The sequence below is a fragment of the Labrus bergylta genome, chromosome 3, assembly GCF_963930695.1.
Source record: "Labrus bergylta chromosome 3, fLabBer1.1, whole genome shotgun sequence".
Lineage (NCBI taxonomy): Eukaryota > Metazoa > Chordata > Actinopteri > Labriformes > Labridae > Labrus > Labrus bergylta.
Window position 1 is genome coordinate 22,177,467 of NC_089197.1, and position 27,621 is coordinate 22,205,087.

Sequence of the window (27,621 nt, forward strand, 5' to 3'; positions counted from 1 at the left end):
TTTGGAGATGCTTCAATGAAAAAACCTAAAACTGCACATCCCAGTCCTGAGAGGTCCCTTGTGACAAACATTGGTCATCTTGTAATTAAGAACTGACTCAACTCAGATGTCAGAGATGTTTTTCTTCTCAGATGTGTTACTCATTACTCGGTGGCATGTACACAGATATAATTTACACCAGTCCAAATGGAAACTCAGTTGAAAACAACAGGATTACACAACTCAAACATCCTTCTCTTGTTTACTTTTTGACATTATATAATCTGGAACAAGTGGGAACCTACTTTTCTTCTAGAGGAACCTACAGAACATCAGATACTCTAAGATCTCCATAACTGAGAACTGGTTTGGTTTGACAGTGGGCTTATGGAGGTCCTTGAAACTCTTACCATCATTTTGACTTTCCTTAGAAACGGCAGAGTGCTGGTGAAACTTGTATCAAGACATACTAAAGGGAGATGCAAATGAGGAAAAAGTGTTGGAAAGTGAATGAAGAGATCATATGGTACCCAAGTCAGGTTACAAAAACAAACTAGAAGATAGCTCGTAAAGGATCAGGAAAAACACAGAAATCACACCTTTGATGGAAAAGAATAAGCCCTTAAAAGATAATACAATATGGAGAACACTGTATATCAAACATTTTAAATTGAGGACGTGACACAAATGAAGTACATGCCCAGAGCCAATATTCAAGACTGAAATGAATACTAAAGAAAAGAGATTCAGTGTGACAGCCTCAAAGGGTAAATCAAGAGAAGAAACAGAAAATGACAGTGAAGGCTTTTCTGCATTGATAAAGGCTTTCTTCTAGATTGGCAACTCATGAGTCTTTAACCTCCAGTAAACACTAAATCTGGGGATTGTAAGGGTAAGAACATATAATCTACATCCATTTGCTACTCAAACCATCCAGTTAGCACCAACATTTGTGCTTTTAGGTTCAATGTTTCTCATTTCTCTAAGCTTGCAACCCAAAAGAAAACAGCAATATCTTCTTGTAATTCTTTAGTTTGGACATGAGTTATGAGCAGTTTCACCAAGAACTGATGTCACTCCATGATCTGCTTTTTTCTTCTTTTTTTTTTACAGGCTTAAACAGCTAAATATGTTTACAACTTCAAAAGAAATACACAACAATAATCAGAATAAAGTGACCTATATCAGCTTTATCTTGAGACTGTCAAATGTTTCTTGAAATATTGTTTGGGTGTCCTGACCCTTCAGTGTTCCGAGGAAGCTAACCAATTCTTAACTGGAAAAAAAAAGAGGTCTTTGAAGCTGCTAGGAAGTCCTTAAAGGTAGTTAGCTACTCAAAGTAACAAACTCAAATGTAAGCATAGCATTTCAAAATCTGCGTTCATCTGCCAAGTGGATTTTAATGGCTGACTTCGGTCTTTAAATCAAATGACACAGCACTGTATGTTTCAGAGAAGATAACACATATTTTTCCATTATCCTTATAAGTGTAGATGCATGTTTTGACCTTTCTGCCCCAATAGAGAACTCAATTGTGGCTTGCTTATCTACCCTCTGAAAGATTATTTTCATCCTTGGTACTTAAATGATCTGAAATGCACAATAACATGCTCACATTACTGAAAAGTCACATGTGGGCCTTGTACCCTTGTGTTGGCCTCAGTGCATGGTGCAATAGCATGACCAATAAAATTACAGGCTTTTGTTAGAAAAAAAAACCAAAGCCTTAGAAAACCCCTTTGGTAGCAAGCTAACATACGGATAAACACTATAGGTGGTCTGTAAGTGGGTATCCAAATATATCATTTGCCCTTCAGGCTGCAGGCCTGTAGAGAAAACGTTCTTGTAGTGCCTTCTGACATTAACAAAGAAAAGACTTGATTGTAAGTTTGCGCGAAACCACATTTCAGTGGCGAGCAGAGCTATAGTGAAGAAGGAATAAATAGTATAAAATACCAAAGTGCAGAAAAACCTTACATAGCAAATTTTTCAATGATGGGTCTGCTTTCCATTAAAGCAAACAGAGGCACCGTCCTAAAGAGAGCACTGTGGGCACTGAGGCAGCCAGCAATGTCCTAACCCCCACACGAGAGGGGTTAGGACATTGCACAAATACTACACATTGACATGCAGGAACAAGAGAGCAATTAGCAGTGTGTGGTACACCAAGACTCTGTGTATAGTTCTTGTTTTATTGTGCACATTGTTCTGTAGGCCAGTCCAGAGACTGCAGATGGTTTCAGTATATACTGTATTATAAGAAAGCCAAGTAGTCTTCTGACTACACTTCATTAGCAAACTGCTTTTTGCACAATCCTTTATTTGAACAATTAACAAAATAGAATGCTGTAGGCTTAAAATTAAAAGACAGTATAGATTTTGTTTGTAGTTCAATAACCCAACATTTCCCAGCAGACAATAGTGTTAGGAGCACATACTGAAAAGAGACATATTATTGAAGCATTTCACCAGCATATTTCCTGACCAGCTGCGACAGGCTGTGATAAAACTGTACAACAGAAAGGTGTCCGTTTAATGTCCAAACTGTCAAACATTCAAAGGTGAAAGAAAGAGAGGATTCAAATCGTCTATTTGTGCAGAAATGACTACAAACCTGCAGCACAACAGAAATATAATCAGGTTATGGACGATGGAGATAAAGTGACTGAAAGGCATGCCTCTGTTTACTGTGTGGAATGAGTGCTGGACATGGATACAAGACCTCAGATGGAGAAGGCAAAATAAAGAATACATACTGACAGAAAGGCAGCCGGCCTGTTTAACACTATCCTTTGGTTTATCTGGACACAAATGTTTCTGAACTTAAACCCGGTAATAAAAATAAAAATAAATCCATTGAGGCTGTGCATCACGGAATGATGTTCAGCACATTTACAACTAAATGTGAACTTTGGGTCAATAGTGACCTCAATGTTTGTTTGTTAAATTAATTCATTAGCACTGCCAACAGAAAATTAGTGACAAACATATTCTCGTGTAACCTTTCTAAACGATGTACAAGCGGATAGGAGGGTTTGAGACCCAAAGGAGGCTTTTTCAGTTAAAGTCAAAGTACGAAAGCTAAAGTCATGTAGAAATTCTTGAGCTCATTCAATTTAGTAAAGTATTAATACTGAGAATCAGACACTGGTGGTTGGAATGAAATGAGTTAAAGCCACAAAAAAGAAAACGAAACAGAGAAAATGAAAATAAATATCAAGCAAAGAAACTAGTTCAATTTTATTCATTGTTGTGCTTTAGCCTGTGTAATTTCTTTTTAAACACCAATTCAAATGCAAGCAGGGAACAAGAACATGGGGACATCTGATACATGATCAATGACAAAAAAAAACTAAAGAAAAAAAAAAAAACTAACATTGTTTAATAACTTCAACAAAAATCATCACAATCAATGAATGATCCAAAAATCAATATCTTCAACAAAAGCAAACACTATCTCCTGTTGTGCATATGTCTGAGGTCTTTTTTTTATGCAGAGCGGAGCACAGATGTAGTCCCACTTCCCCTCATCGCTCAGTTCCCCTCCACATGGAGGAAAGGCAGAGCCTCAAAAGAGTAAAAACATAGGTGTTGGGTACATTCTCCTAACTCTTCACAGACATTAGACTTGCTGTTGGCGCCTGATAAGGGTTAGACTTTGTACACTGAGTGGAAAAACATCACACGTTGAACCTAAGGCAGCCCCCACTTTAAGTTGAGTTGGGGGGTAAGAGGGGTGGCGTGGCTCAAAACTACACTGATAAGCCACCTTTACACAGGTGGAACCTTTAAACAATGACAAAAGACATGAATGGATAGAGAAGGAAATGTACAAAGTAAACAAGGGAAGGTGTTGCAGTGGAATCGGTCTTGATTGGTAGCCATCTCTCCAGTGCAAGAATTGAGTTGGAAAAACTAACGCAGTCCTTCAGGACCCAAACAAGTTTTCAGTCAGCTAGGTTTTATAATTTTTAGGTTGTTTTTTTTTTTTTTACATTTTAATCTAACGATCTGCAAAATATGCATTTGCCTGTCATATTGTAATCATCAGATTATATTTGTGCACAGAAGCTTATTTGTTATTAAATTCTAAAGCGCATTAACATCTTTTTAGATAGTCTTTCTAATTCTAAACCCAGATACCAGAACAAGACTCTCTCAAACAAGGAAGCAGTTCAGTTCCTATTTAATGTACCACTGACCTTTTTCTCCCCTGTTTTGATGGCTCGAGTTGTACCTAGATTTAAAAGCATCTTAAAAGTGAGGAAATGGAAGAGGAGGAGTTGTTGGTGGCAGAGAAGACAACGATGCAGCCTTGGGAGGAGACGCTCATGATAATGCTGGTGCTGGGCCTTCTTGATGCACGTGGGCAAATTCAAACCGGCTTTTTAAACTGCTGCAAATTCATTAGGCCAACCGTTCTCTTTTGCTAAAAGGCAAACACTGATATATTTCTGGGTCATTTCCTTAAAGAGGTAATTTAAACAAAATTAGACCAGCAGTCCACTTGCAGCCTGTAGCAGATAGTTCTTCCTGTTTGTGAGTCCATCGTTTGCTATCTGAGCTGAGCTGTTGGCTCAACCAGAGGCGAGTCTTAGGTCCGAACCTGTAACCCCAACCCCTACCTCTGTCTATTCAACTGTCCTTCCTTGTTGCTTTAGAAGTTTAACAAAATGGACAAAAAAACAACAAAAAAACAGCAGTGGTGCAGAGAGAAGAGAGCGCAGTCACAGGGAAATCTTTGTGAGTGCAGCTTGTTTCTCTTGTTCCAAAAAGAAAAAAAAAAGATTCGAGGGAAAAGGTGTTGGAAAAGCTGGTTCTCAGGAAAGCAGGGACAAAAGGGAAGAAGAGGAAAATCTTGCAAGAGAACAAGTTGGGCAGTGTTCCTGTTCATTAGTTTGTTGTGTGTTTGTGTGGTGTGTAGATGTACTCTACTGTTAACAAGTGCATTAAGAGCATGTATGTTGTGTGCATCTGTGTATATATTGGGTTGTTTTTGCATGTATGTTTGGATGTGTGTGTGTGTGTGTGTGTGTGTGCGCGTGTGTGTGTCTACAGCAGATCGACGCGGCGGTAGTACAGCAGGTAGGCGGTGCGCTCTGCAGTCTGCTTCACCACATGGTACTGGTTGATGACCTTCACTATCTGGTCGTCAATGCGCAGCCAGCCGTTAAGACCAATGTGGAAGACATCCGTGGTGTAATGACCGCCGGTCGCGCTGTTCCCATGGTGATAGACAACTGGATTGGTTGGAACACAAGAGGGACAAGATGTTAGAGAAATATGGAAGGGTAATGACTTTTGAATAAAACATCCCATGACTTCAATGTTGGGCATGAAAAAGTAAGCAGCTTTGTTTATTTTTAAGTTAGTTTGCGGCCTTTTTGGCTTTTTTTTTTTTTTAAAGCTTGAGTAACACGCCCTTGCAGCAGATGTATTCGTGTGATTAAGTATAAAGTAAGTATAAACAACAAAACTCAAACCCACCTGCAAAGAGCCTGTACGTTCTTTGGCCTTTCACAACTTTGCTCCGCACTCCAGATGACAAAAGATCTGAAAAGGTTTTTAAGAATCCACTGATTAGTCAAAGAAGTGTTGCTTAAATTATAATTAAACACAGGATGTGCTGCACCATTTTCTGCATTGTAAATCTTAACAGTCTTGAGTGCTTCTTGCCTTCATGCTGAGACAGAGTACTCAAACACAATTACTTTTAAAGTCTTCAATTAGTGTGACAGAAAAAAACAGCTATTTGATTAATCGTATGCCAAAAAAAGTAATATATATATATATCATTTCAAATGTATTATTTTTCATCGTAAACCTTACCCTTTAAAAGGATTGTTATTCATTTTTTGCAATTCTATAATCTTATTTTGTATTTTATGCATCATCCCAAGCAGATAATTTCTTCTTCAGTAAATTGTGTGTCCATACCTTTGCTTATTTCTAAGTCAACGGGGTATTCAATGTTCTTTGTGAGTTTCTGACATCCTCCAGTCTTCTCAAAAACAAATCTCTTGAGATGGAGCACCAGCACAGGGGGCAGCTCTTCCAGAGTAACCCTCCGACTGATCTCAATCTGACAATGAGGATAAAAAGAAGAGAAACCTGCAGTCAGATCACGTGGTGATGGTAATAAAATATCATACAATAAAAGTATGTTTTATTGAGAATCAGACATAAAAAAAAAAAAAAATTCACATCTAAACTAAACAGGAAGGGGAAAAGAAGTCTGTTACATCTCTGGAGCAGATGTTCCCTCAAACAATTCATCAACAGGAATCTTTTTAATGTATCATTGCCCTTTGATGGCATGTGAAGCTAATCATCACTAAAGCCGACACTTGTGCTTTTCATACCTCTTGCTTGGTTTTAGAAGTGTAGCCTTGGACCGACTCTCGTGCCACTAAGGTTTCTAGAGCCTCCTGGACAGTGCGGATCTTCTCCGACTGGATGTCCAGCTGCAGGGTGAAGAAAGGCTGCAGAGTGGCCGACTCTTTAGAGTTTTGTTGATACACCACAGATCTGACGAAAAAAAGATAGATATTAGAAAATATGTAGTTTTTATTTTTTACGGTTGTTTCTTTTTCTAATCCAACCTCTTGTGACATCAGCACAAGAGACTTTTGATTAAGAGAAAGAACTTGATGTACCACGCCTAGGAAGGGAGACTGCCACTCAAAAACGCAACTCCCATGGTAACGTGGAAATACATTTACACACTTGATTTACTGGGAACTAAACAGTGTTGATATTTGTCTCTGCAGCTGACTGCATGAACAAACTACAGTCTGGACAATTCAATTATACTACTAGTACATTTGATTTAGTGCACCTTTTCCCCTACATTCACATAGAATGTATATATGCAACAAAAATACCAGTGAGACATTTAGAATCCTAGAAGGCCTTGAAACATTAAAGACAATTATTCTGCACAATGATTCAATAAACATGTTTAACTTGTATCGACAACTTTCATTGCTCCATTTTTCTTTTACTCCAGATGTAATTTTAAACAGTCCCTTATACTGCCATTCCCTGTTTATATATTAAGAGTGTATTAAAAATTGCATCTCCAGGTGAGCTGGTGGCGCAGTGGTTAGTGCGCAAATCCTATGTAAGGAGGCTTTAGTCCTTCAAGCGGGCGGCCCAGGTTCAAATCCAATCCTTTCCCGCATGTCAATCCCCACTCTTTCTCTCCCTGATTTCTGACTCTATCCACGGTCCTATCTCTCCAATAAAAGGCACAAAAGCCAAACAAAAATCTTTTTTAAAAAAAACACAAAAAAAAAACCCAATTACACTGCCCAAAAAAGTCCACAGGTTATTCCAGAGCTCAATGGATGTACACACCACACTTTGTAAACATACACTCCATGGTCACAAACCATTTCTGAGAAAATAATCCTCCGAGACTGTGCAGCCTGTGTTGAACAAGCCTGTGCCAGACCAGAACCTCAACATATTATGGCACAGGTTCTTTGTCTGAAAGTTAAGAACATTGTGTGCAAGTGCTTGCTTTGCCTTGCCTGCTGAGACTTCTGACCTCACTTGGCCCACGGTGGTCATTATTCTGAAGTACTGTGGTGACTGGTTGAACAAAAGCTTAAGATGAGTTGTTGCAGACTGATTTGTGATGCCACCTTAAAAACGACAAACTTTGTCTTTCACCAGCTGCTAGGATTCACAGCACATAAAAATGAATCTTCTGAAATACCTTTATGTAATCTGTCAACATACCTGATGTGCCCACCAAATATATTAGTGATGGGTGTGCGGACAAAGTCAGCTTGGCGAGTGATGGAAGTTTTGTTTCTGGGGCCAACTTGCTCCCACTCGTCCTCACTGCCCTCTTCCTCCTTGTCAGCGTCATCTTCCTCCACACCTGACTGAGACTCTGGCCCGTTGGGTGTGGGTGCTTCTGTTTTAAGAAACATGAAAGAGAAACACTTAGAGGTCAAATATAAAAAGATATTTTTTTATGAAACTTAAGACAGAACTTCAACTCATACATAACCAGTTGATGATCAGATATGCAAAACATTACCTCAATTACAGGATAGCTGTAATGACCTGATCTGCTTTGTAATGTTGTTTTTCAACAAGAAAGAGGAAAAAGATGCTTACTCTCTTCCTGAGGCGAGATTAGTTTCTTCAATGCCAGCATCTCCTCGTGCAGTCCATTGAGAGTGAAGCCGAGATACTCCTCCGCATCCTCCTGTCGACCCTTTGAGTGAAGCATCAGGAAGTCAGCACCAATTAAAAAAGTCTTACTGAAAAGCTTACTCTCAAAAACAGTGCAGTCAGTCATTCCATGAAGTAAATAGACAGGAAAGAGTGTTTGAAAGGTGGGACAGGATGAGCGTTATCTTCATGTAAGAGGAGATAAACATCACAATCAGCAAGTTTAAGTTATTTCATTCATTAAAACATATGACTCAGTATGTGTAATGCATACGCTGCCTTTATTCAATGGAGACATGAGACAGATTCTGATTTGAAAATGTGAATCATGCTTAAAAAAAACAAACAAAAAAAAAAAAAAAAACATTCCCTTCAAACACTGTGTTCCAGAGGAGGTTTATTCATCAGAAACACCTCATCAGTCAGCATTGCTTACCTTCTCTGAGAGGCTTGACTTGATTAGAGTGAGGAGTCTGTAAATGTAGGTCGGTTCAAAAGGTACTCCAGGCCGAATGTCTTTCATGACTTTATCACCAACAGCTGTGGACCCGGTAACAAATTAAGACACAGTATATCAGGATATAGTGTAACTGACAGAAAATGATACCAAATGTCTCTGGATGAGATGTGTAACACCTCACCTTGCTGTTTGGCTTTAGATGGCACAGGCATGTTGTTGAACTCATTCACCAGCCTTACACTGTCAGACACAAAGACACAATGATGATGTTTCTGAACATAACATGTCAACAGTTTGAAATCAGCTGGCAGAAATGTAACTTACAAGTTGTCTATCATGGGTGTGGAGGTACATGGTCTCTGTGTTTCATTATGCAGAGGAATGGACTTCATCAGGTGATACATGGGAGGACATGCAATCAGGGCCTGCAGAGTCTGAGTGTAAAGAGTTAGGGAGGAAAACAGCATGGAGGAAAATCATCTTTTGCACAAATATTTAATTTGATTCAGATGGAAGAATAAGCTCGGATTTAATGAAACGCCTGGCTTCAGTTAGTAGCTTGTAAAATTTGAGATGTCTTCGACTTGAATTACTTAGAATAAGAAGTAATTTCAAACAGAAGAAGTCAAAGATCCCTATAAAACAACCAAAAACTGAAAAAAATCCAACCACTGGCTAAACGAACCCCTTGAGCATTCTTCTCAAATAAAACTCCAATTTGGCATTTTGGAAAATTTAAAGACATTAAACAGATTTCTATTAGATAAGGATGAAGATTAATCCCAATTTCTTGTAATTTTATGATTTAAGGATGCATAAAATTTATTGATGTTAATTGTTAACTAAATATGTGTTTTATATATATATATATATATATATATATATATATATATATATAAAGCTGAGGTTTTTAATGGGATCTTGCACCATTTGTCCCTTCTGGTATTAAGTTCTTACAAACAAAGTTACCCATAGGGAAAACAAAAATAGAAACAGTGTAAAAGGTATATGAAACAAAGTATCAGGTGCAGCAAAAAAAGCAGAGTAAAAGGATACAGCGTTGATATAGCACCAGTTTCCCTTGTTGATCAGTCCTCTCGGCTGCAAAGACACTGGTTTATGTATCAACTTCACATTCTCAATAAGTTCTGGGGATTTAAAAACAACAACACAATGTTCTTAAACAACTGGACCTTAAAACAGTATACATACATACATGACAACCATATGTGCATGGCTGTGTTGGAGAACAGTTGTAAATATAATAAACTAACATTCTTCAAATTAAAAGTACATTTTCCTTTTTGACACAACGTGTTCATTCCTCTATTGCTGCCTCTTGTGAAAACAACACAAGAGACTGTCTGATAGAAGAAAACACTTGATATACCACGCCTAGGAAGAGAGACTGGCACTTAAAACACAGCTCTCATGGTAACGTGGACACAGTTTTTCATCACTGATGTATCAAAAAACAAATCAACAAAACAGTTCTGAGTATGTAGCTACAAAACAACTAAAACATTTTCTCAATAGACAATTCATCAAAATAGTAATGAGCTTTCTGTACAATGGAAACAAATTGATTTGAACCAATACTTTTTTTTCTTTTTTTTTTAAGCAAAGCAAAAATACCACATCAAGTATTAAAAGTACCCGCATGTGTACTAACCCACAAAGACTTAAAAAGGTGTAGAAAAGAGAATGGTTCTAGTATTTACCATGGCTGGTATAGACTAGTGGCAAGGCGAGGATTAATCAGCCTTAAGATTAACTTAGAAGTAATATTTGATCCTAACAGTGAAGAAACTGTCAGGTATAATATGAAGTTAGAATACACCTAGTGTAGGGCGAAGAGTCAAAATGTGCACTTTTTGACTAAATATTACAGTATTCAAAGTCCAAAGTTAGGCCTGGTGAGTCCATACCTTTCTGAGAGATTGTATTACATTTCAAACATGTGTACAAACATGGAGCAGAATAACATCAGCTAAACAGAAAAATCTTAAATACTGCTCAAAAAAGCAAACCGCTGGAAACAATTTGATTGGTAAGAACACAGAAAACAGGACCTGGCAACATACTAATATCTTTTAGCAAATTATTAAAGAAATTCAACTTAAAAGGAATCTCACACTATTAAACTAATCTAATCATCCACATAGAGCCAAACCACAATTGTTTGATCTTCATTTATCTCCGTCCCTGTTTCAAGATGTTTCAAGAAATCTTTTCCTTCTCTTTTGGCTGATGAGTGTTTTCTATTCCGTGACTGTTGAAGCTGTGACTCAGAAAAGTAACTCCTTCTAGAAAACAACAGATCTATCAGTTTCTGTGTAAGTAAATATCCCATTTGTGTTTCTAAGGGACATAATATTTTGAGTATTCACCCACTTTGCTGGGGTTAAGCACCTGACTGAGTTATAACTCTCTCTTAGATGCATGGCAAAATGAAACTGCAGCCTAGATTGTCCCCTTTAAAACATAAATCCTTAAATGCACCATCTTTACTTAACTTTGATATGGAGAACATCCTTTGACTTATGATTGGTTATGAAATATAATGGGTTATAGTATTTATAGCGGGTTAAACAAATATGATTAATTATAATATTACAGCTATTTTAGATATTCTACCACCATCTAGTGTTCATTTGTTGAATTGCTTGAACAGGAAAGCAACATGCCCATTAAGCGTCCCTGTAGTAAGGTGTTGAGAATTTTAACAGCTCCAGCTTAAAATAATCACTCACTATAACTGTCCTCTTCGTTAGGTTCACTTTTACAAGCTTATGTGATCCAATTCAAACTTCTCATACAAATTTGGCTTATAAAAAGGTTTTTGTTTGCCGTTGTCAGAGAGGAATTCTTTGGACTACATCTTTTCCTAATGCAGTACTTCGAACCGTCTTTATATAAAATGTATAACAATACAAACCCCTCCCTCAAATATCAAACATCAAGTATTATGATTGCTTTTCTGACACTGTCAATAAATAGTGAAAATTAGAAGCTTCCTAAAACAACATTTGAAGTTGAGCTTTTTGAAAGATAACAGTGTACAGGGAAACCTAATAAAGTGAATGCAGTGTGAATATAGTATGCGTATTTCTTTTGCAATAAAACCTTAAGTTGGAACCAAAATATGAAAGGTATGATGGACCTTTCTTTTATAAATAAAAGTGATCTTTTTCATTTAATACCTGCAAGTTTAGGGGCCATAGGATCCTCTGATACGTGGACAGGGCCATCTTTGACCTCCCCTACTTTCTCAGGCTGCTCTGGCGTTATTAGGGCGGGGGACACTACTTCCACAACATTTTTCACTTCCACAAAGGCCTGAGGGCCCCCAGGCAGAGGCTTGGAGTTGTGAAAGAGGCTAGCCCAAGATTTGGGGAGGTTGGCAGTGGGTGCAGCTGGAATTGCAGGCGTAAGGGCCTGCTCGGTCACTGCTGACTGGGCAGCAGAGTCTGGGGAGACCTGCTGAGCCTGCTCCCCACTCTCACAGTCTTCTTTGTGTCCATCTGCACTGACAGGAGTATCAGGCTCTGCAAGCCCGTTAGCCACCGCACTTTCTGCTAGCTCCCCTCCTTTCAGTTCAGTAGTCGTAATAGATGTGGCAACAGAGGGGGCATCCACAGCAGCTGAAGGAGGAAGAGGGGATTTAGAGCGGGGGCTTTGTGGAGTATCTGAAAGTTCGGAGCTCTGTGGAGCCAAATGATCTGGCTGCTGATCTGCAGTCCTTGGTCCCTCTGTCATCCCCCTGCTTTGAGAGGAGGATGAAGAGGAGGAAGTTGCATTGTTGCCATCTGATAAAGAGGCAGCTCCGCCTGTTAAGTCCAAAGAAGAGTCATCAGGGCTATCACAAGTCCTCTGATCGGCAGTGGCTATAGGGGCAAACTTGGCTGCTGCCACAGCAGCTGTCGATCTAGCCGTGGAAACAGGTCCAGGGGTGGAAAGTTCTGCCCCCGATAATGCCTTAACATCCACATCTTCAGGACTGATGTGTGGGCCACTGAGTGCATGTCCGTTCACCAGTGCTGTCACAGGTGTACCATCTGCTGCACTGCTGCTGTTGTTGCTGCTGCTACCTGTTGAGGGGTCCAGGTAGTTGTAGTACCCCGGTGGTCGCTTTTTCTTTTTCTTCCTCTCTCGTTGTCCAAGACTGCCAGGAAGTCCGTCCATGTCCTGGCAGGCCTGGTGATTGTCAAGGGCCGAGGCCTCCGAGTCAGCGCCGTCCAGTGAGTTGAAGTGGACCCCATCAGGGTCATCAGCTTCTGGAGGAGCCGTCTGTTGGGCCTTCTGGGTCGATTGGCAGCCCAAGATGAACTCTGGAGCCTGGGGGTTGAGGGTGCTCGACACCTTGAATACAGGATCGTTCATCCCGACAGACTTGGAATCCATCACCTCATCAACTCCAAACTCAATGTGCTGATAGTCTTCTGCTGCAGATAACATTTCAAACAATTAGAAACACATAAATGTATCCAATACAAATGTATTTAATACAGCCTTATTACAAAGAAATTCCCACGTTTGCATTTTACTCTAAATCTTGGAGTTAAAGAAAAACTTTTTATCCCAAACAAATAGACCACTGACCAAAAGGAGTCGTGGGAGCTCTTTGACAGGATCAGACAACGCTATAAAATGGAAAAAACTTGCTTGACCTATTTTCGGCTCCAACAACAAAAACTGTTGTCTATGCTGGACTACACCATATTCCTTCTGGGCTTTGGTGGAGCTCAGGAATGCCGTTAACAGCACAGACTAGGGGGATTGAACATTAAACATTTCTAATTAGACAGGGAGAGACTACTGTCTTGGATTTTTCCCTTTCCTGACAAGTAGTAGACAGCTATTAATTGGCCAGAGTCAAAGCTGCGACAGAAGTTAGGGGGTCTTGGGTAATTTTTAAGTGACCTTATTTTTTTTTTTTACCACATTAATGACAATTTGAATCCAGTTTCTGATTAAAAACCAACAACAACCTGTTAGATATTACTCAAAAAGTGTGCCTATAAGGAAGGGAAAACTCCTATTTGTCTAACTAATTAATTCATTTATATCGGTCACTGGGTGTGATATATGCAAGTCAGGCCAATTAAGGTTTTTTTTTTTCTTTCTTATAGACTGATTTTGATAGAAACAGATATAGAGAAAAGCAAAAAAGGAAAAGAAAGACAAGCAAAAAAAAGAAAACAGGGCAAACTAAATTGTATTTTATAGTTATAGACAAATAAATTAATAAATGATATGCAATAATCTTTTAGCCAAGGCCAATTCCCCTTAAAAGGGAACCAATATTTTCTTTGTTACTTGAGTCTAGTTTTTGTTTTTAATCTATTTGTATTCTTGAAAGTCACCAGTTAATAAAGAATAATAATAGGTTGAATTTATATAGAGCCTTTCAATGGACCCAAGGAGGCAGTTATGTTTTGTAATTAGAATTAGGTAAATGTGGCATATTTAGTGGACATTATGTATCTTACATACGTTTGAGATTTTTTTTTCATGATCAACGAAACATTCCTGATGTTACTGATATGCACTCTTTACATTTTTGTGATTTTTATGAAAGCAGTTTTTAGTTTCACTTATACATTTGAATTTCGAGCAAAAATCTAAACAAACGTCAACAAAAAAGGTAAATTTACTGTCATTTAGTTCATATGTGTTGCTTAAATAGTCAAAATGCAGTGAGGGGTAAGGTGAAAGGTGAATAAACAGGAAACATTAGTAAGTGCATATCAGAAAACAACAACAAGAGTCTTTTATCATTAGACAGCTGACCTGTCAACCAAACTGTTAACTCTGATTTCTGCAGCGGTTAAGAGAGAATGAAAACAGCAGTTACTCCCTCGACTGGATTAGAAGATCTTCTGTTAGTGTTACTGAATCAAACATTTTGGCTGTAACATTTAAGCATTAAAACCTTTATAATGTAAGGATAGAATATGTACACACATGTTAGCAATCACATAAAACCATCACTATGCCCTTAGTAAATTAGCTGTGATTGTTAAATCATTTGAAAATCCAATTTAATTCAGGTTAAAGTCAGCAGTGGTGAAAATGCATTATATGCAAGAGAAGATAAGATACTTGTCAGTATCTTGAGCATGCAAAGCTCTACAGATTTATCCAACAGGCAAGAGAATAGTACAGGCGCATGGTTTAGAAAGCCACCAGTTTTTGAAACCTGGATTTTGAGTTTTACAGCAAACGTACAACAGCTAGTCAAGCCACAGGGTGTCAGACTCCTCAACTCACCGCAAACCTGCAGTCCAATAGACTCCATAATATAAGGTACAGCAGGAGTGCAGTAACTTCCTAAATAACCAATACAAATCAAGGTAAGGAAAATAACATGTGCATATTTGTACCATTTCAAAGACAGGTGGCTGCTTTCACATTTGTAATTTGGTTGCCTGATATTTAAAGAATCAATAGTGTCTGATGTTTTCTATTCTTCAAATGATGAAAAGTGAATATCTACTTTGAGATGCAATTCAGAGTTAACAGTATATACTCTATGTGAAAATCAAAAATTCAACAACATAAAAAGCATCTCCCAGCCAGGCAATTCAGCTTAGCATGGGCTTCAATTTTAATGTTTAGCTTCTTTAAGACTGCATTGATATCAACTTAAACATTTAAATACTCAGTCCTAAGAGAACAATCATTATCTAGCAAACGTAGAATGTACATACCAGAAGACTGACTGACACATGGGACTTTGTCATTGAATGGAGGAAGCTGTGAGGATGAAAAAAACAAACAAAGATAAATTAGATTAAAATAATTTTGCATAATATAATTAAAAATGTAAAAATTGAAGTTACTAGCATTTTCCAGATAACATGTTTTGGCCAAAATACAGATTCTGTTTCGAAGCAGTGGATTAGGTTTTAGCATGTTGTGCTGCTTCCAAACTATACATGTTAAAACGATTGATGTAAAAACAGACCATAATCATGCTCCTTACCTCAACATAACATCGTGGAGTCACAAAAAACTGATTGATCTCATCAGGGCTGAACTCCCCGAATATGTACTGCGGGAAGAAACCAATATAAAACATTTGGTGAAAAGACAGGCAATAATGTGACTCCCCTGTCTCAAAATATGTACTTTCTTATGATATACTGGATGTAATGAGTATCAAATACTGAGAATTTATTTCATGAATTGCCAAAAGGGCTACCTGTGGAATCACAAAAGTTGAGCTCATAAGTCAAATAAACATACAAATGACAGCCTGTCTCCTCATAGCTGAACAGTTTCAAAACATACGGTCATTGGATGTCTAGGTACAAGGGACTAGAGTCAGTCATCAGCCAGACAAGACTGCAATGTTAGCTTGTACAAAGGTAAAGCTCATCACAAGTGATGAGTCATGCCATGTTACACATAAACCATGATCACAAACAACTCAGATTGTATTCGGTTGCTTTGAAGAGTTGTTGACAGAGATAATACAAAAAAACACAAAGCACCTTTGAAATGTAGGCCAAAGTAGGTGTACAGTATGTTTACAGATAACGCACCATGTGAATGTGCTTATATTTTTGGTGAAAAGTGAAATGAACAAATTTGCAGCTGCAAGGTACTGAGATTTGTTGAGCACTGTGCACAGAAGTCTGATTTGCAGAACTCAACATGCATCCGACATGGCATGCCACCGGTAAAAGCCCAATCCGTTTTTTCTACGACATTTTCCCCCTCATTCCACATTGCCACCCACATTTTTACAAATGGAGTAGTCAGCCAATGGAAAACTAGCCACCAAGGGGGGAGTCCTGTAGCATGCCCTCCTGGAGAAAAATTGTGTCCATAAAAACCAAAATTCTGTGGCTCCTGGTACATTTCAAAGCCTCTATTCTATCATATACACTGATATGGCAGGGTTCACACAGACGGGCAGGAATCTCTCTCATGTTCATCATGATTTTGGCAGAGGCAAATGCTCCTTCAATGAACAGAGGAAGCGGGTAGAAACTTTTGAGTTTATCGGAATCAACAATGGAAAAACGTAGTGCGCTGTCATTAAGTGAGTGGTCGGCTGTTTGGCCAAAAGCCGGTGCTTGTGGAAAGTCCTGTGACTGACATATGATTCTTTAGGGGAAGCACTGCATTGTGCCACCTGAGCATGCAATAACACAAAGCAACTGAAAAAAAAGTGAAATGAACTCACTAGCTATGCCGTTAATCCTCTCGGTGCAAGGCGAAAGGGGAGGCTCACAGAAAAGAAAGTGCAACTCAAGCATATGTAACTCTTTCCAAATGAGGCCCCACGCGAGGGCCCACACTGCTGAAATTGCATTACAAGCGACAAACAGCCAGCCGTAATCCAGCGGCCTTGGGATGGCTAATACAATCACAACAGAAAGAATGTCCCTTTGCTTCTTTCTGCAGGCGTGCCACACGTACCACACTAAGCTTCCCTTGCTTTTGGTTTGGACTGAGGATTACCAATGATTTCAACACAGTTAAGTGACGACATCACAAACGTGTTCGTGTGCAAGCACATATACAGGACTGTAGGAAGGGTCCGGAATATGACGTTTGATGGAGTAGTGCTAGAATACGATATGTACAATTTGAACTTCACTACCATTCACAAATTCTAAGCCATACTACAGCTTGGTAGATTTTAGTACAACGATTCAGAGAAGGATTTTTAGATTTAAATTAATTATAACACTTTTTCAGCACAGATTTTCAACTTAATTTACTGTGTTGGTCCGTGATTCAGATTACCCCGAAGGTTTGAGCAGCAGGAGATTCGCATATCGATAGAATTTGAATTATCATGGACCAAAATAAATGTACTGCCACTGAATAACTGTGTGGAGTCAAGTGGGAAAAAGGCAGCACCTTAGAAGTGCATGTAGGCGCAATGAGGATCCCCTTTTAAGACATTTTCTTGCTGCTCTGTAGCTGAAACTGTCACTAAACGCACCCTACCTGTTGGTTATTATGTCTGACTCACACACGTGCTGCTGTAATTTGTAATGTCGACCGAGATTTTGCCGTCAGGGCTTCTTCGACTATGGAATGACCTCCCTGAAGAGATGAGTACAGAATCAGTTACTTAACAACTCATTTTTACAGACTTGCTTTTACTAACTTACTAATATATCTTGTACACATCTGTTTTTACCTTTATTTTATGTGATATTGTCTTCTTCTATAACTTCTATAATCTTTAATCGTCTTAAGATCATTAGTCCTAGTGCCATTTTTTTTACTGCTTTAATTATTTTATTAACTTCTTCAACTACATTGTTTTGACTTTACCTTTTAGACCTATTGTTTATACTGGAATTCTTTGACATTTGTAATTGCCTTTTGTTTGAACTTTGTTTGGCCGAGGTACTGATGCTTATTTTGTTATCTTCCTGAGTTCTTGCCTTTGCCTTGTCTGCCAATGCACTCTGTAAACATCCATTTTTAAAGGTGCTATAAAAAATAAAGTTTTTTTTTTTTTTTGCTGGTACAACTAATTGCAATGTGTTTATGGAGACCGTCAGACAATTTTCTCACTCCCAACTTTTCTATGGCATTCCATTTATTTGTCTTCCTTCAAGTGTGGAAATTCTGATTAGGTTGCATCACTTCCAGTTGACAACACTTCGCTCGCCGTTTTTACCTGATGCCCCGTTTCTAATTCCCTCTCTGTCGCTTGTGTCGACTGAGGAGGAAAAAGAAAGGTGGGGGCTCGACACGGCACTGACACTCTTTTCTCACTCAGCACAGCTTGTTGTACAAAGTGGAGATAACAATATAGTAATAATATCCACATCTGTGATTGAAATGGTGTGCTTTGACTAGTGTCAACACCGGAGAAAACATTTTTTCGGCTCACTGTGAGCTGTTTTTTTTTTTGACGAGCCTCCGAGTGCTGTGCTGCTCAATACGAAGCAACACACATCCGCGTGTCCGCCTTTAATACAACAGCACTAGATGTCATACTGTTTGCAAGGGGAAACTGAAATACACAGAGCAAAGAATGAAATATTTAACGGATGCAGTGTGGACATCCGGTGTGCGTGATGCGGCACAACTTATAGAGCTCGTGGGCTGTTAGGGGGCTAGAGGCCAAATCAAGATAGGGCATTTTTGTTTTTAATAAAATACACCTGTGCTGATTACCTTTGTAAAACTGTTTAAGGAACATTAACATCCTCACATGAATTGATTCACTCGTTATCCAAATTTCTAAACCAATTATTTTTTTTATAACAAAATTACATTATTGAATGGCAATTAAGCATTTGAATATTGTTATATTTTTAATATAATTAGATTTTTGTTCCTGCAGCCCTAGTACAGACATCTTATCTGCTTGTCTTCTACAAACTGATTGAGCTACCACCAGAAAACTTACAGCTGCTCAAACTATCTTTGTACACAACATGGCAGACTGGCAGTGGACTGAGGCTTTCATGAACAAAACGTCGAGTACTCTGCTCTATGGGATCAGCCCTAGAGTCTTGCGAAATCATCATGTTAATTACGCAATGACACATAGCAATATACTATCCAATACAATGTTCCTGCAACACCAGCTGAGCATAAATCAAAGCGGTCTTATCTCTTACATACGACTAAGCTTCACTTGTCAAACTATCAACAAAGGATATGTGTACGACAAACCACAAGAAAATAAATAATACCAGCATGGAAAACAAAGTAAGGAAACTTGTGGAGTTGTATACAGAACATAAACATTCCCACTGCAAACCTGAACACCAACATGAGTTCTGTCATTGCATCCAACAATATAAGGCAGCCATGATTCATATAGAAGTCCTGCTTGGTCTTGGCTGGCTGCTCATGTTGGAAGATGGATGAAGTAGCTTAGAAGAGCCAAGGAAACGCTTCTTATTGCCCGCCATGCTGTTATCCAATGAACATTCACTAGGTCTACCACAATGTTTTGAAATGCTTCTCACGTTCACCCTGCTCAGCTACCTTGAATTTTAGAGTCTTTCCAATCCAATCAGCACCCCTCAAGGTGTATTTACTTAATCGTATATTACTGTTGTCTTAAAATGAATTATTAGGACATGAGAGAAAAAATGTCCAAGTGGACACACACTCTGAGCAATCGGAATCTGCACGGCAGGGGACGGCTGTGTTTCTGGCTGATACATGCCATAGTTAAGCGGAGAGCTATTCTGTTTAATTAAACAGGGCATGTCTGCTTAAAGAAACCATCCCATTGACTAACGGTCTCAGTTAACTTCCATTGGGTTTGTTGTCCAATCACAGATGAAATTCTGCCTCTTATTTTAAAGCATTTCAATTGACCATCCTGCAAATAAGAAGCGCTGCCATTGTGTTATTTTAAGTTTTGTGTATGTTTTTTTGTTTGTAATTAATTCAGATACCAGTTTGACTTTCTAAACTTAAAGTGAAAACCTTACACCAAGGTGCAACACAAGCTGTAGAAGACCTTGCACTCTCCAACACTTCTGAATGTACACACGCTATGATCCCTTTTCATGAGAGCTGTTGAATCAACTTCAATCAATTTCAGGCTTGAGCTGCTGTTTAATTTCTTAGTGTAGCATTTACGTTTATTTGAAATATTTAGTCTAATGTCAATGAGATAAGATGTTATTTAACAAGAGATGCAACCATCACAAAAATTAATCAAAGGCTATTTTCATGATACATTGCTTTGAGCTTCTGATTTGTTTCCCTCTGATAGTAGGCTGAATATCTTTGGGTTGAGGACTGCTCGGCAGTCAAAACAAGACATGTGAAGACCTTGGACACGAGGAATTTACATTTTTTTCCAGGCCAAACAATAGAGAAAATAATTAGTAATCAGATCTGTAATGAAAATGAATTGTCACTATCACAGGTTTGGTAGTTATACTTGGCAATATTTAATAGTCAGAAGCATTATATCATTTGGCATCTTGGCACATGTACAGATGGAATCATAATATATTAGAAAAGTTAGTGTGACATGGTAATGGTACTTTGCTAAACTTCAAAGTACAGCTAATGCTGCTGTATATATTAACGTCATAGGTTAACAAAAGTCTTGTTGATAATATGCATTGAAAAAAGAAGAGAACTTGAACTGTCAGTGAGTCAAAATGAAAACTCAAGCAATCAAACCAATTTATTGTCCCTGACATTATTGAAATTTAAGTTACACTTCTGGTGCATTTTCATTCAGTATGCATTGGTCATGACTAAGCTGAAAAAACTTTTGGCAACTTGGATGATAGTCTGCATTGTTTGTTCAGACAGTGTGAAGTTTCCCCAAGGGAGTGGTGAGGATTACTATCCCACTCACAGATTTATGATTTGGTTGAATGCTGGGCTAAACCAAACAAACACATTATAAAAATACATTTAATAGTGTTGCAAGAACAGTCTGAAGTTGCAAGAACCATACCATTCTCCTGGTAACTTCTTCCTCAACACAACGAGCACAGACTACATAGTTTATTCTGAAACTTCCCCAATAGAAGACTTACAATCTCTGGTGAATATAGCCATCTCGGGACGGTTTTAAAAATGCAGGCGGAAGATTCCCCTTTCCCCTGCCATACCAATTTGACGAGGGGATTAAACTACAGTTTTAATGTTCAGTGTATCACCAATATGTCACCTGCATGCAATACAGGTTTCTTCATCTGTGATTACAAGTGTGTGGAAGACAAAGGGGCTATATGCTTTAAACACATTGTAGGTAACCAGATATCAAACACTACAGCTTATGAATGCCTGAATAGAACCAGGTGGTCTGAGTGTAGATTGGGTGGTTCAGGGATTTTCTAAAGTTATACGTGACAACTACATAATTTGACACGCTACACCTACAACTACGTACACAGAGGAAAAGCACTATTACTGACAGAGTCAAACATAAGTGAAAACCAAACAGTAAAAAATGTGTGCAATGCTTAAATGTTCTGATGCAATTACAAGACAGTTCAAAAAGAATTGAAGAGCCTGCAGCTACCTTTTTGAATGACAGGAAAACTATTAACTATTGCTGCAAATTACTGTAGAGGGTTACTGCAATCTAACTGACTTAATCAAATAATCCATCTTTTTTTCTTTTTTTTTTAAAAGAGAAAAATCTGTAATATCTTGAAAGCTCTGCTATACAAGTTTGACTAAATAACAAGTAACCTAAGCATACTGCTTCTAGACAGTTCTTTTGCAGGAAAAGGTATTAACCAAAACAGTATGGTAGGAGACTGTCATGTTCAGCTTACAGTGTTCATTTGATTTACACAACACATGTAGATAAAAACTGTATTTTTAAGTATAGTAAGATTTTGCTGCTTTGCTGAGTTCATTCTCAGAAGAGTAACGTCCCTCTGGCTGTTGGTGTGTCTCATTCTGACACTGATTATCAGCCTGCCCTACCTGTCAATCCACTTTACGTTGAATTCAGTTTTCTCAATTTCAGTTTGAATGTCTATATCTTGTTTAATTAGTAATCTCCGAGTGCATCAATGTCAACTCTTCAATATTCCTTTACATTAGACGCAGGGGGCTCACTGTAAAGAAATGTTTGGCAACATGGGAAAAATAGTTGCCAGATGAGCCAATCTGACCGAGTGAAATAGTTTGTCTGAGGTCCAAATCTAATAGCAGAGAAAACTATGGAACAGTTAACTAGAAACACTGTCAAATAATGTTTACTACACATACATGCTTCTGTACCACACTTCAGCATTATTTTATAGTTAAAAAAAAAATAGAGTATATTTTAGAGTATAACAATAAATAGTCCATCATAGGATTTTAGAGTATAACAATAAATAGTCCATCATAGGATAAATGTATTTCATTGAATGCATGTATGCTCCCTCATTTAACAGGACAAGTACTCTTTGGCTGGTCTTTATAGAACTTGGTGTGAAAACAAGCAAAGGCAGTAGTCCCCTTTCACACCTTCAAATTGCTCAATAGAAAAAAAAAAACAAGTATCAAGTCAAGGGGAAAAGTGTGGAGCATGCAGGATAAAGTTTTGAGTGAGCTTGCAGGAGTCGTCAGCCACGTCCGGTTTATTCGGTCATAATTTGAAGCACGGTGCAGGTTTTACTATCTTGTATGGTTCATCATATCATTTTGATTTTCAACTCTTAATAAATCAACTTCTGGAAACTTCTGAACTGGCATGCCTCTGCATGCACACCTTGAGTCAAAATGGGCCTTCCCACATGATAGCCAACTTCCTCAGACATGAAACCTCAGTTGATCATTTACATACTCTACAAGTCACATGGGGACTTGAACTAAAGCCCAGCAGTGTGCAAGCTCTTGTTTCTTTTTTTTTTCTTTAAAAGTAAATATTCGCCACCAACGAAGGCCCACACTGTCGCATTTTGTGTTTAGCAAACCAGCTAGCGACAGGACTGCACAGTATAACCACACCACCTGTGTAAAGCTGTTAGCTTGCTAAAAGCTAAGCGACCAGCACGAAACTGTAATATCCTGCTGCTTAGAAACTGAATATCACAACATGAAAAACCCCTCTGGAAAACTGTTCACATGATTGCTTACTTCACAGAGACATACTAATGTGTATTTACTACCAGATGGGACATATGCGGTGAGAGGAGGCCTGTCGCAGCACAGACCAGGTGGGCCATGCACACACGCAGCAGTTTTCAGTGTCCCCCTTTTTCTACAGGATATTACACATGACACTGTGGGATAACACACCGAAGTGATACAAACAAAACACAACACTCTATTATGTGTCATCTAACTAACCTTGACTGTCATTCCCAGTAAAACTGCAGCAAATAGTACAGCTGTCTTATTTGAATGGAGGGACCTCGGGCCTGTTAGCTACCATGCTGGTTGCGTTTCAATGAGGCTTAGAGGGGGCATTAGCAAGCACTTTTCAGTACTTACGTCTTCAATGACACATCGAGCATGATGTTCAAAATACTAACACATGCACGACCTAATTGCTTCTGCATAATGGCACTCTTTTGCATTCATTACGGTGAACAAAAGTGGCTTTGTGGTGAGTGTACAGATTACGTTAAACGGCGTGCAGCGTGAGTTGTTATGCAGGCTAACATTAGCCAGCTAGCGTTAGCTACCTGGTTGCTGTAAGAAGCCATGCTCCCTCTGAGGTTTTCTCTTCTCCCGCTGACAAGTTGAAAACTCTCCCGGGAAGGTGTTGTAGGGTTCTGATGACAGTTACAAACGGTGTCCTACTTCGACGTCATTGTCATTTTACCGACGTTGTCCTGGCAGTCGTTAGTTTTGATCCATGTAATGCATCAGCACTTCATGCTGCTCGCCTCGCCGTCACCGCCATTTCTGCCTCTTCCTCTCCTGCTAGCACAGCGCGCGGTCGGCTGGTTGTAGTGGACGCGTGAGCTCCGAGAATCACGAGAAACACTTCCGGTTATCTTCGACTCTACGGGTTTCACGATAAAAGTATCCAACTCCCTAATGAAAGATATCCCCTCAACCGAGTGACCGAGGCGTAATAAACATCGGCTCAATTAAAAAAAAATATATATATATATATATATATAAAGCTGACAGCAACTCAATAACTTTTATGGCACGTGTAGGACAATAAGGTTATAATGATTGCTTATAATTTACGGAAATACCTGGGCTGTGTTTATTGGGTTCATAAAGTATAGTTAATTCTAGAATTGGTAAATGAACTTATCTTAGATATTAAGTTTAAGACTGGTTATCACAGCTCATTGTAGGTTTAACTCTTTACTTGAGATCGTATCATCATGTTTTATCAGATCTGTGCAAACACATCAACACACAACAGAGAAAAGTATCAGTTCCTCAAGTATGGCAATCAAGCTTGACCTCGTTGACATGGCAGTCGAAAAATTTACATTTATTCTGAAATAAATCTTAAATTCGGTGGAAACACCGTCTTCGGTTATTACCGTGAGCTTCACGGTCGATGCGTGACCGCGTGCACTTTGTGCGTTCACGTCCGGGTTGGGGCATGAATCGCAGATTTTTTAAATTTGCAAATTGAGCACGATTTAAACCAACTTTTTTTTTTTTTTTTTTTTATATTGTTAAGGCCACTTGTCCTGTGATATTTCAATCAAACCTACCCTTTATATGCAGTTTCTAGTAAAGTATAGTCTGCCTGACTGTTTACATAGAAACTACAATGAAGTAGTGACAAATATATCCTACTAATATACAGAATGCACATACACATACACATATGTTCAAATAACGATATTCAACATCAGCAGCATGAATGTAAAATCTAATTTCCCCATAAAATTAATTCGACACTAGTGGGCGTGGCACAGAACAGGTGAGACGACAGGAGAAGGAAATCTGTGAAACAGGAAGCTGTGAAGGTAGGCCGTTTTTTACAGATATAGGTATTTACAGAAATACGAATTCATTTAACACAGAGTCTAAATATAGGAAAACGTATTCCTGTATCTTGGTTGCCTTTACATGCACGATTGCTTTTTATTTCTCATGTTAGTCAAAACATGAAACCGAAAAGGGACAAACTCACCGCAAAGTAGGGGGGCTTTGCTGTGTGTCGTGGGCCTCTTACAAAAACATGCTATGGGCTTGTATAATCAAATATGTAAAAACATACAATTGTGATTGAATCTTCCCTCCTTATTATGTCTTCATATGTTTTTATTGATTGGGCACCAAGACTAGTACACCTGTCTGCCCTAACAGCCCTTTAAATGAAGAAACCTCTGTTTTAGGTTGTTTTTCCCCACACATAGACATAATCCATTATAAATAATCCTCCACGCTGCTTCACTGTCCTTAGTGGCAGCTGCAGAAACACAAGCCAACTATCCACTTTGTTTAAGAGTGTCTGTAATAGGATTCATGTCGGTAATCTCCTTCTAGGCGAAGGAAAATGCCAGAGAGGGGAAGACACCACCAGAGGAGTGATGAGTATGAGAGCAGGGAGAGGGACTATCCATACAAAGGAGACCACCACACTTCAAACAGCAGAGGTCCCGACCGAAACCCAAGGGCAGCGGACAAGAGAGGCTCTGCTGGTGACAGGAGGGCCAAACAAAACAACAGACAGAGGGACGTGCCAAGCGCCTCTCACAAGGAGCCACCTGCTTACAGAAACCCTGACCATGAAGGACCCTCAGGACTGTAAGGAACTGTGTTACCAGGCCTCACTGTAATGTCTTACACATAAACGAATTGACTATTTTTTCATTATTTTTTATTGAAATGCATGTCGTGTACAGAAATCAAATCTGACCGCATAATTTTGTTCTGTTAGGTCCAGAGAGACTTCTTTTTATCACTCTGAAGCAGAGTATTACGAGCAGCACCAAAAACCAGCTCTTTACAATTTCAGATACATTTTAACCTCTAGAGGCAAGTATATTTTTCCTTGGAATCGTACCACTAAATTTGCCTGGCCCGGTTCACATTCATATTATTGTGTGTTTATCCTGTGTGTCCCAGGTCTCTGCCAGGTTATGGAGCTGTTTATGAATCTTCTTATTGTCATCTGTGCCGGAGTGCCGTACAGCAACAATGGGGGCTACAGAGATCTGGCCAGCCTGGGCGGAATCTACTATTATCACTTCGGTGGAGCCAATGCCTTCACTGGAGCTGACGCAGACCGTGTGAAGGAGCTGGACCGCCTCTTCCATGAGCTCAAGCGGCCTCCTTACATCTTCACCATGGCATGTGGAGGGGTTTTGATGATCTACGTCTGTGCCATGCTTGCCTTGGGGGTTTTCAGAGTGCCTTACCGCTGGCCCCCCGTGCTGCTAGGGGAGGCTCTGCTTAACCTCCTGATTGGCCTGGGCTATATCCCAGCACTGGCCTTCTACTTTATTAAGCTACAGGAAACCTATGACAGTCCAATCTGCAAGGAGAGAGAACAGATGTACAAGAGCAAAGGTCACAAGGGCTTTGAGTGTCAGTTCCATGGTGCAGATATTGCAACAGGTCTGTTTGCGGTGCTGGGGGTGTTTGTTTTTATCTTTGGTGCAGTGTTAGCTGTCAAAGCCTTTAAGTCAGTACGGGAGCTAAAGAAGCAAAGGACAAACGAGGACGATCGTCTGTAACAAAGATTTTTTAACCTGTTTATATCCCTCAGAAATCTAACCCCTGTTGAATTATATTTTTTTGTGATATATATATATATATATGTATTTTTTTTTTGCAGCCCTTTTTTATGCTCTGAAAGTTTTTTTCGTAAGATTTAAACACATTTTTAAAATAAATATCACTAACAGTTTACATAGCGGTGTGTTTTATCTTTTACAATGTTACATCTGTTTGAATGGTGCCTTAATAAACAACTCATGCTATATATTATGTTTCTGTTACTACTTGTTAACTCGTAAGTTAAACCCTCATATATTTATTTGTTCTTTCTGAAAGAGCAATTTGAACGAAGGATACATTACTTTAAGAACATGTTTATCTGATAAGCTACCCATGTACAGTTCCCAGCGGTTTCACAGGCCTTCATCCTTTATAGGTAGACAAAATGTATTTCCCACGACACAGGCTGAATATATTGTTATATTGTTATATTGTTCCTTAGATGTTAAGCTATCAGTGAAGATCAATCTGTAAATGATCAGTGTTAGGGTTAAGAGTTATCCAATGACTTGAAGCTTTCTTTTTAGTGAGATTTGAATACATTTACAACTAATAAATGCCTAAAATATCCACAGCATTTCTAGGGATATGTCTTCTCCACCATTATACTTAGGTTTAGTATTATTCCGAGCTCTGCCAGTAGATGGCAGATCTGACACAGAAGCACAATTATGGTAACATTTCAGCGCATTAGATTTAATTTAGTTAGGGTAAAATCATAAAAAGAAAATACAATACTACTTTCCATATTCTCATTTTATAGTATAATTCTGGATTGAAGCATAAATTACAAAATAAACTGGACATGTTTTATTTTGACAAAATCTGTCATTTGGATTTTTCTTTTATTGGCATGAGATCTTTAAAAAAAA

At 38.7% G+C, this 27,621-nt stretch overlaps 2 protein-coding genes across 5 annotated transcripts; one reads left to right on the plus strand and one right to left on the minus strand.

Annotated features, from left to right (window-relative positions):
• Positions 1-2,151: 2,151 nt before the first annotated feature.
• usp10 (ubiquitin specific peptidase 10) lies at positions 2,152-23,999 on the minus strand. Of its 4 annotated transcripts, none has more exons than XM_020661433.3 (15): positions 23,731-23,999; positions 15,618-15,686; positions 15,343-15,388; positions 14,903-14,962; positions 11,833-13,071; positions 9,686-9,777; positions 8,954-9,063; positions 8,811-8,869; positions 8,606-8,709; positions 8,113-8,212; positions 7,726-7,906; positions 6,342-6,507; positions 5,917-6,061; positions 5,467-5,532; positions 2,152-5,219 (listed from the first exon to the last, which is right to left on the minus strand). In XM_020661433.3, exons 1-15 carry the CDS (start codon positions 23,749-23,751, stop codon positions 5,032-5,034), a joined length of 2,646 nt encoding a protein of 881 aa, XP_020517089.1. In that variant the 5' UTR covers positions 23,752-23,999; the 3' UTR covers positions 2,152-5,031. The 4 variants fall into 4 exon arrangements, with proteins under 4 accessions (XP_020517089.1, XP_020517082.1, XP_065809039.1 ...); XM_020661426.3 differs by having other exon boundaries at positions 11,833-13,074; XM_065952967.1 differs by lacking the exon at positions 14,903-14,962.
• Positions 24,000-24,700: 701 nt separating this feature from the next.
• Positions 24,701-26,954, plus strand: marveld3 (MARVEL domain containing 3). The gene is made up of 4 exons (XM_020661451.3): positions 24,701-24,990; positions 25,514-25,774; positions 25,908-26,005; positions 26,096-26,954. The coding sequence occupies exons 2-4, from the start codon at positions 25,524-25,526 to the stop codon at positions 26,704-26,706; spliced, it is 960 nt and encodes a 319-aa protein (XP_020517107.1). The 5' UTR covers positions 24,701-24,990; positions 25,514-25,523; the 3' UTR covers positions 26,707-26,954.
• Positions 26,955-27,621: the final 667 nt, after the last annotated feature.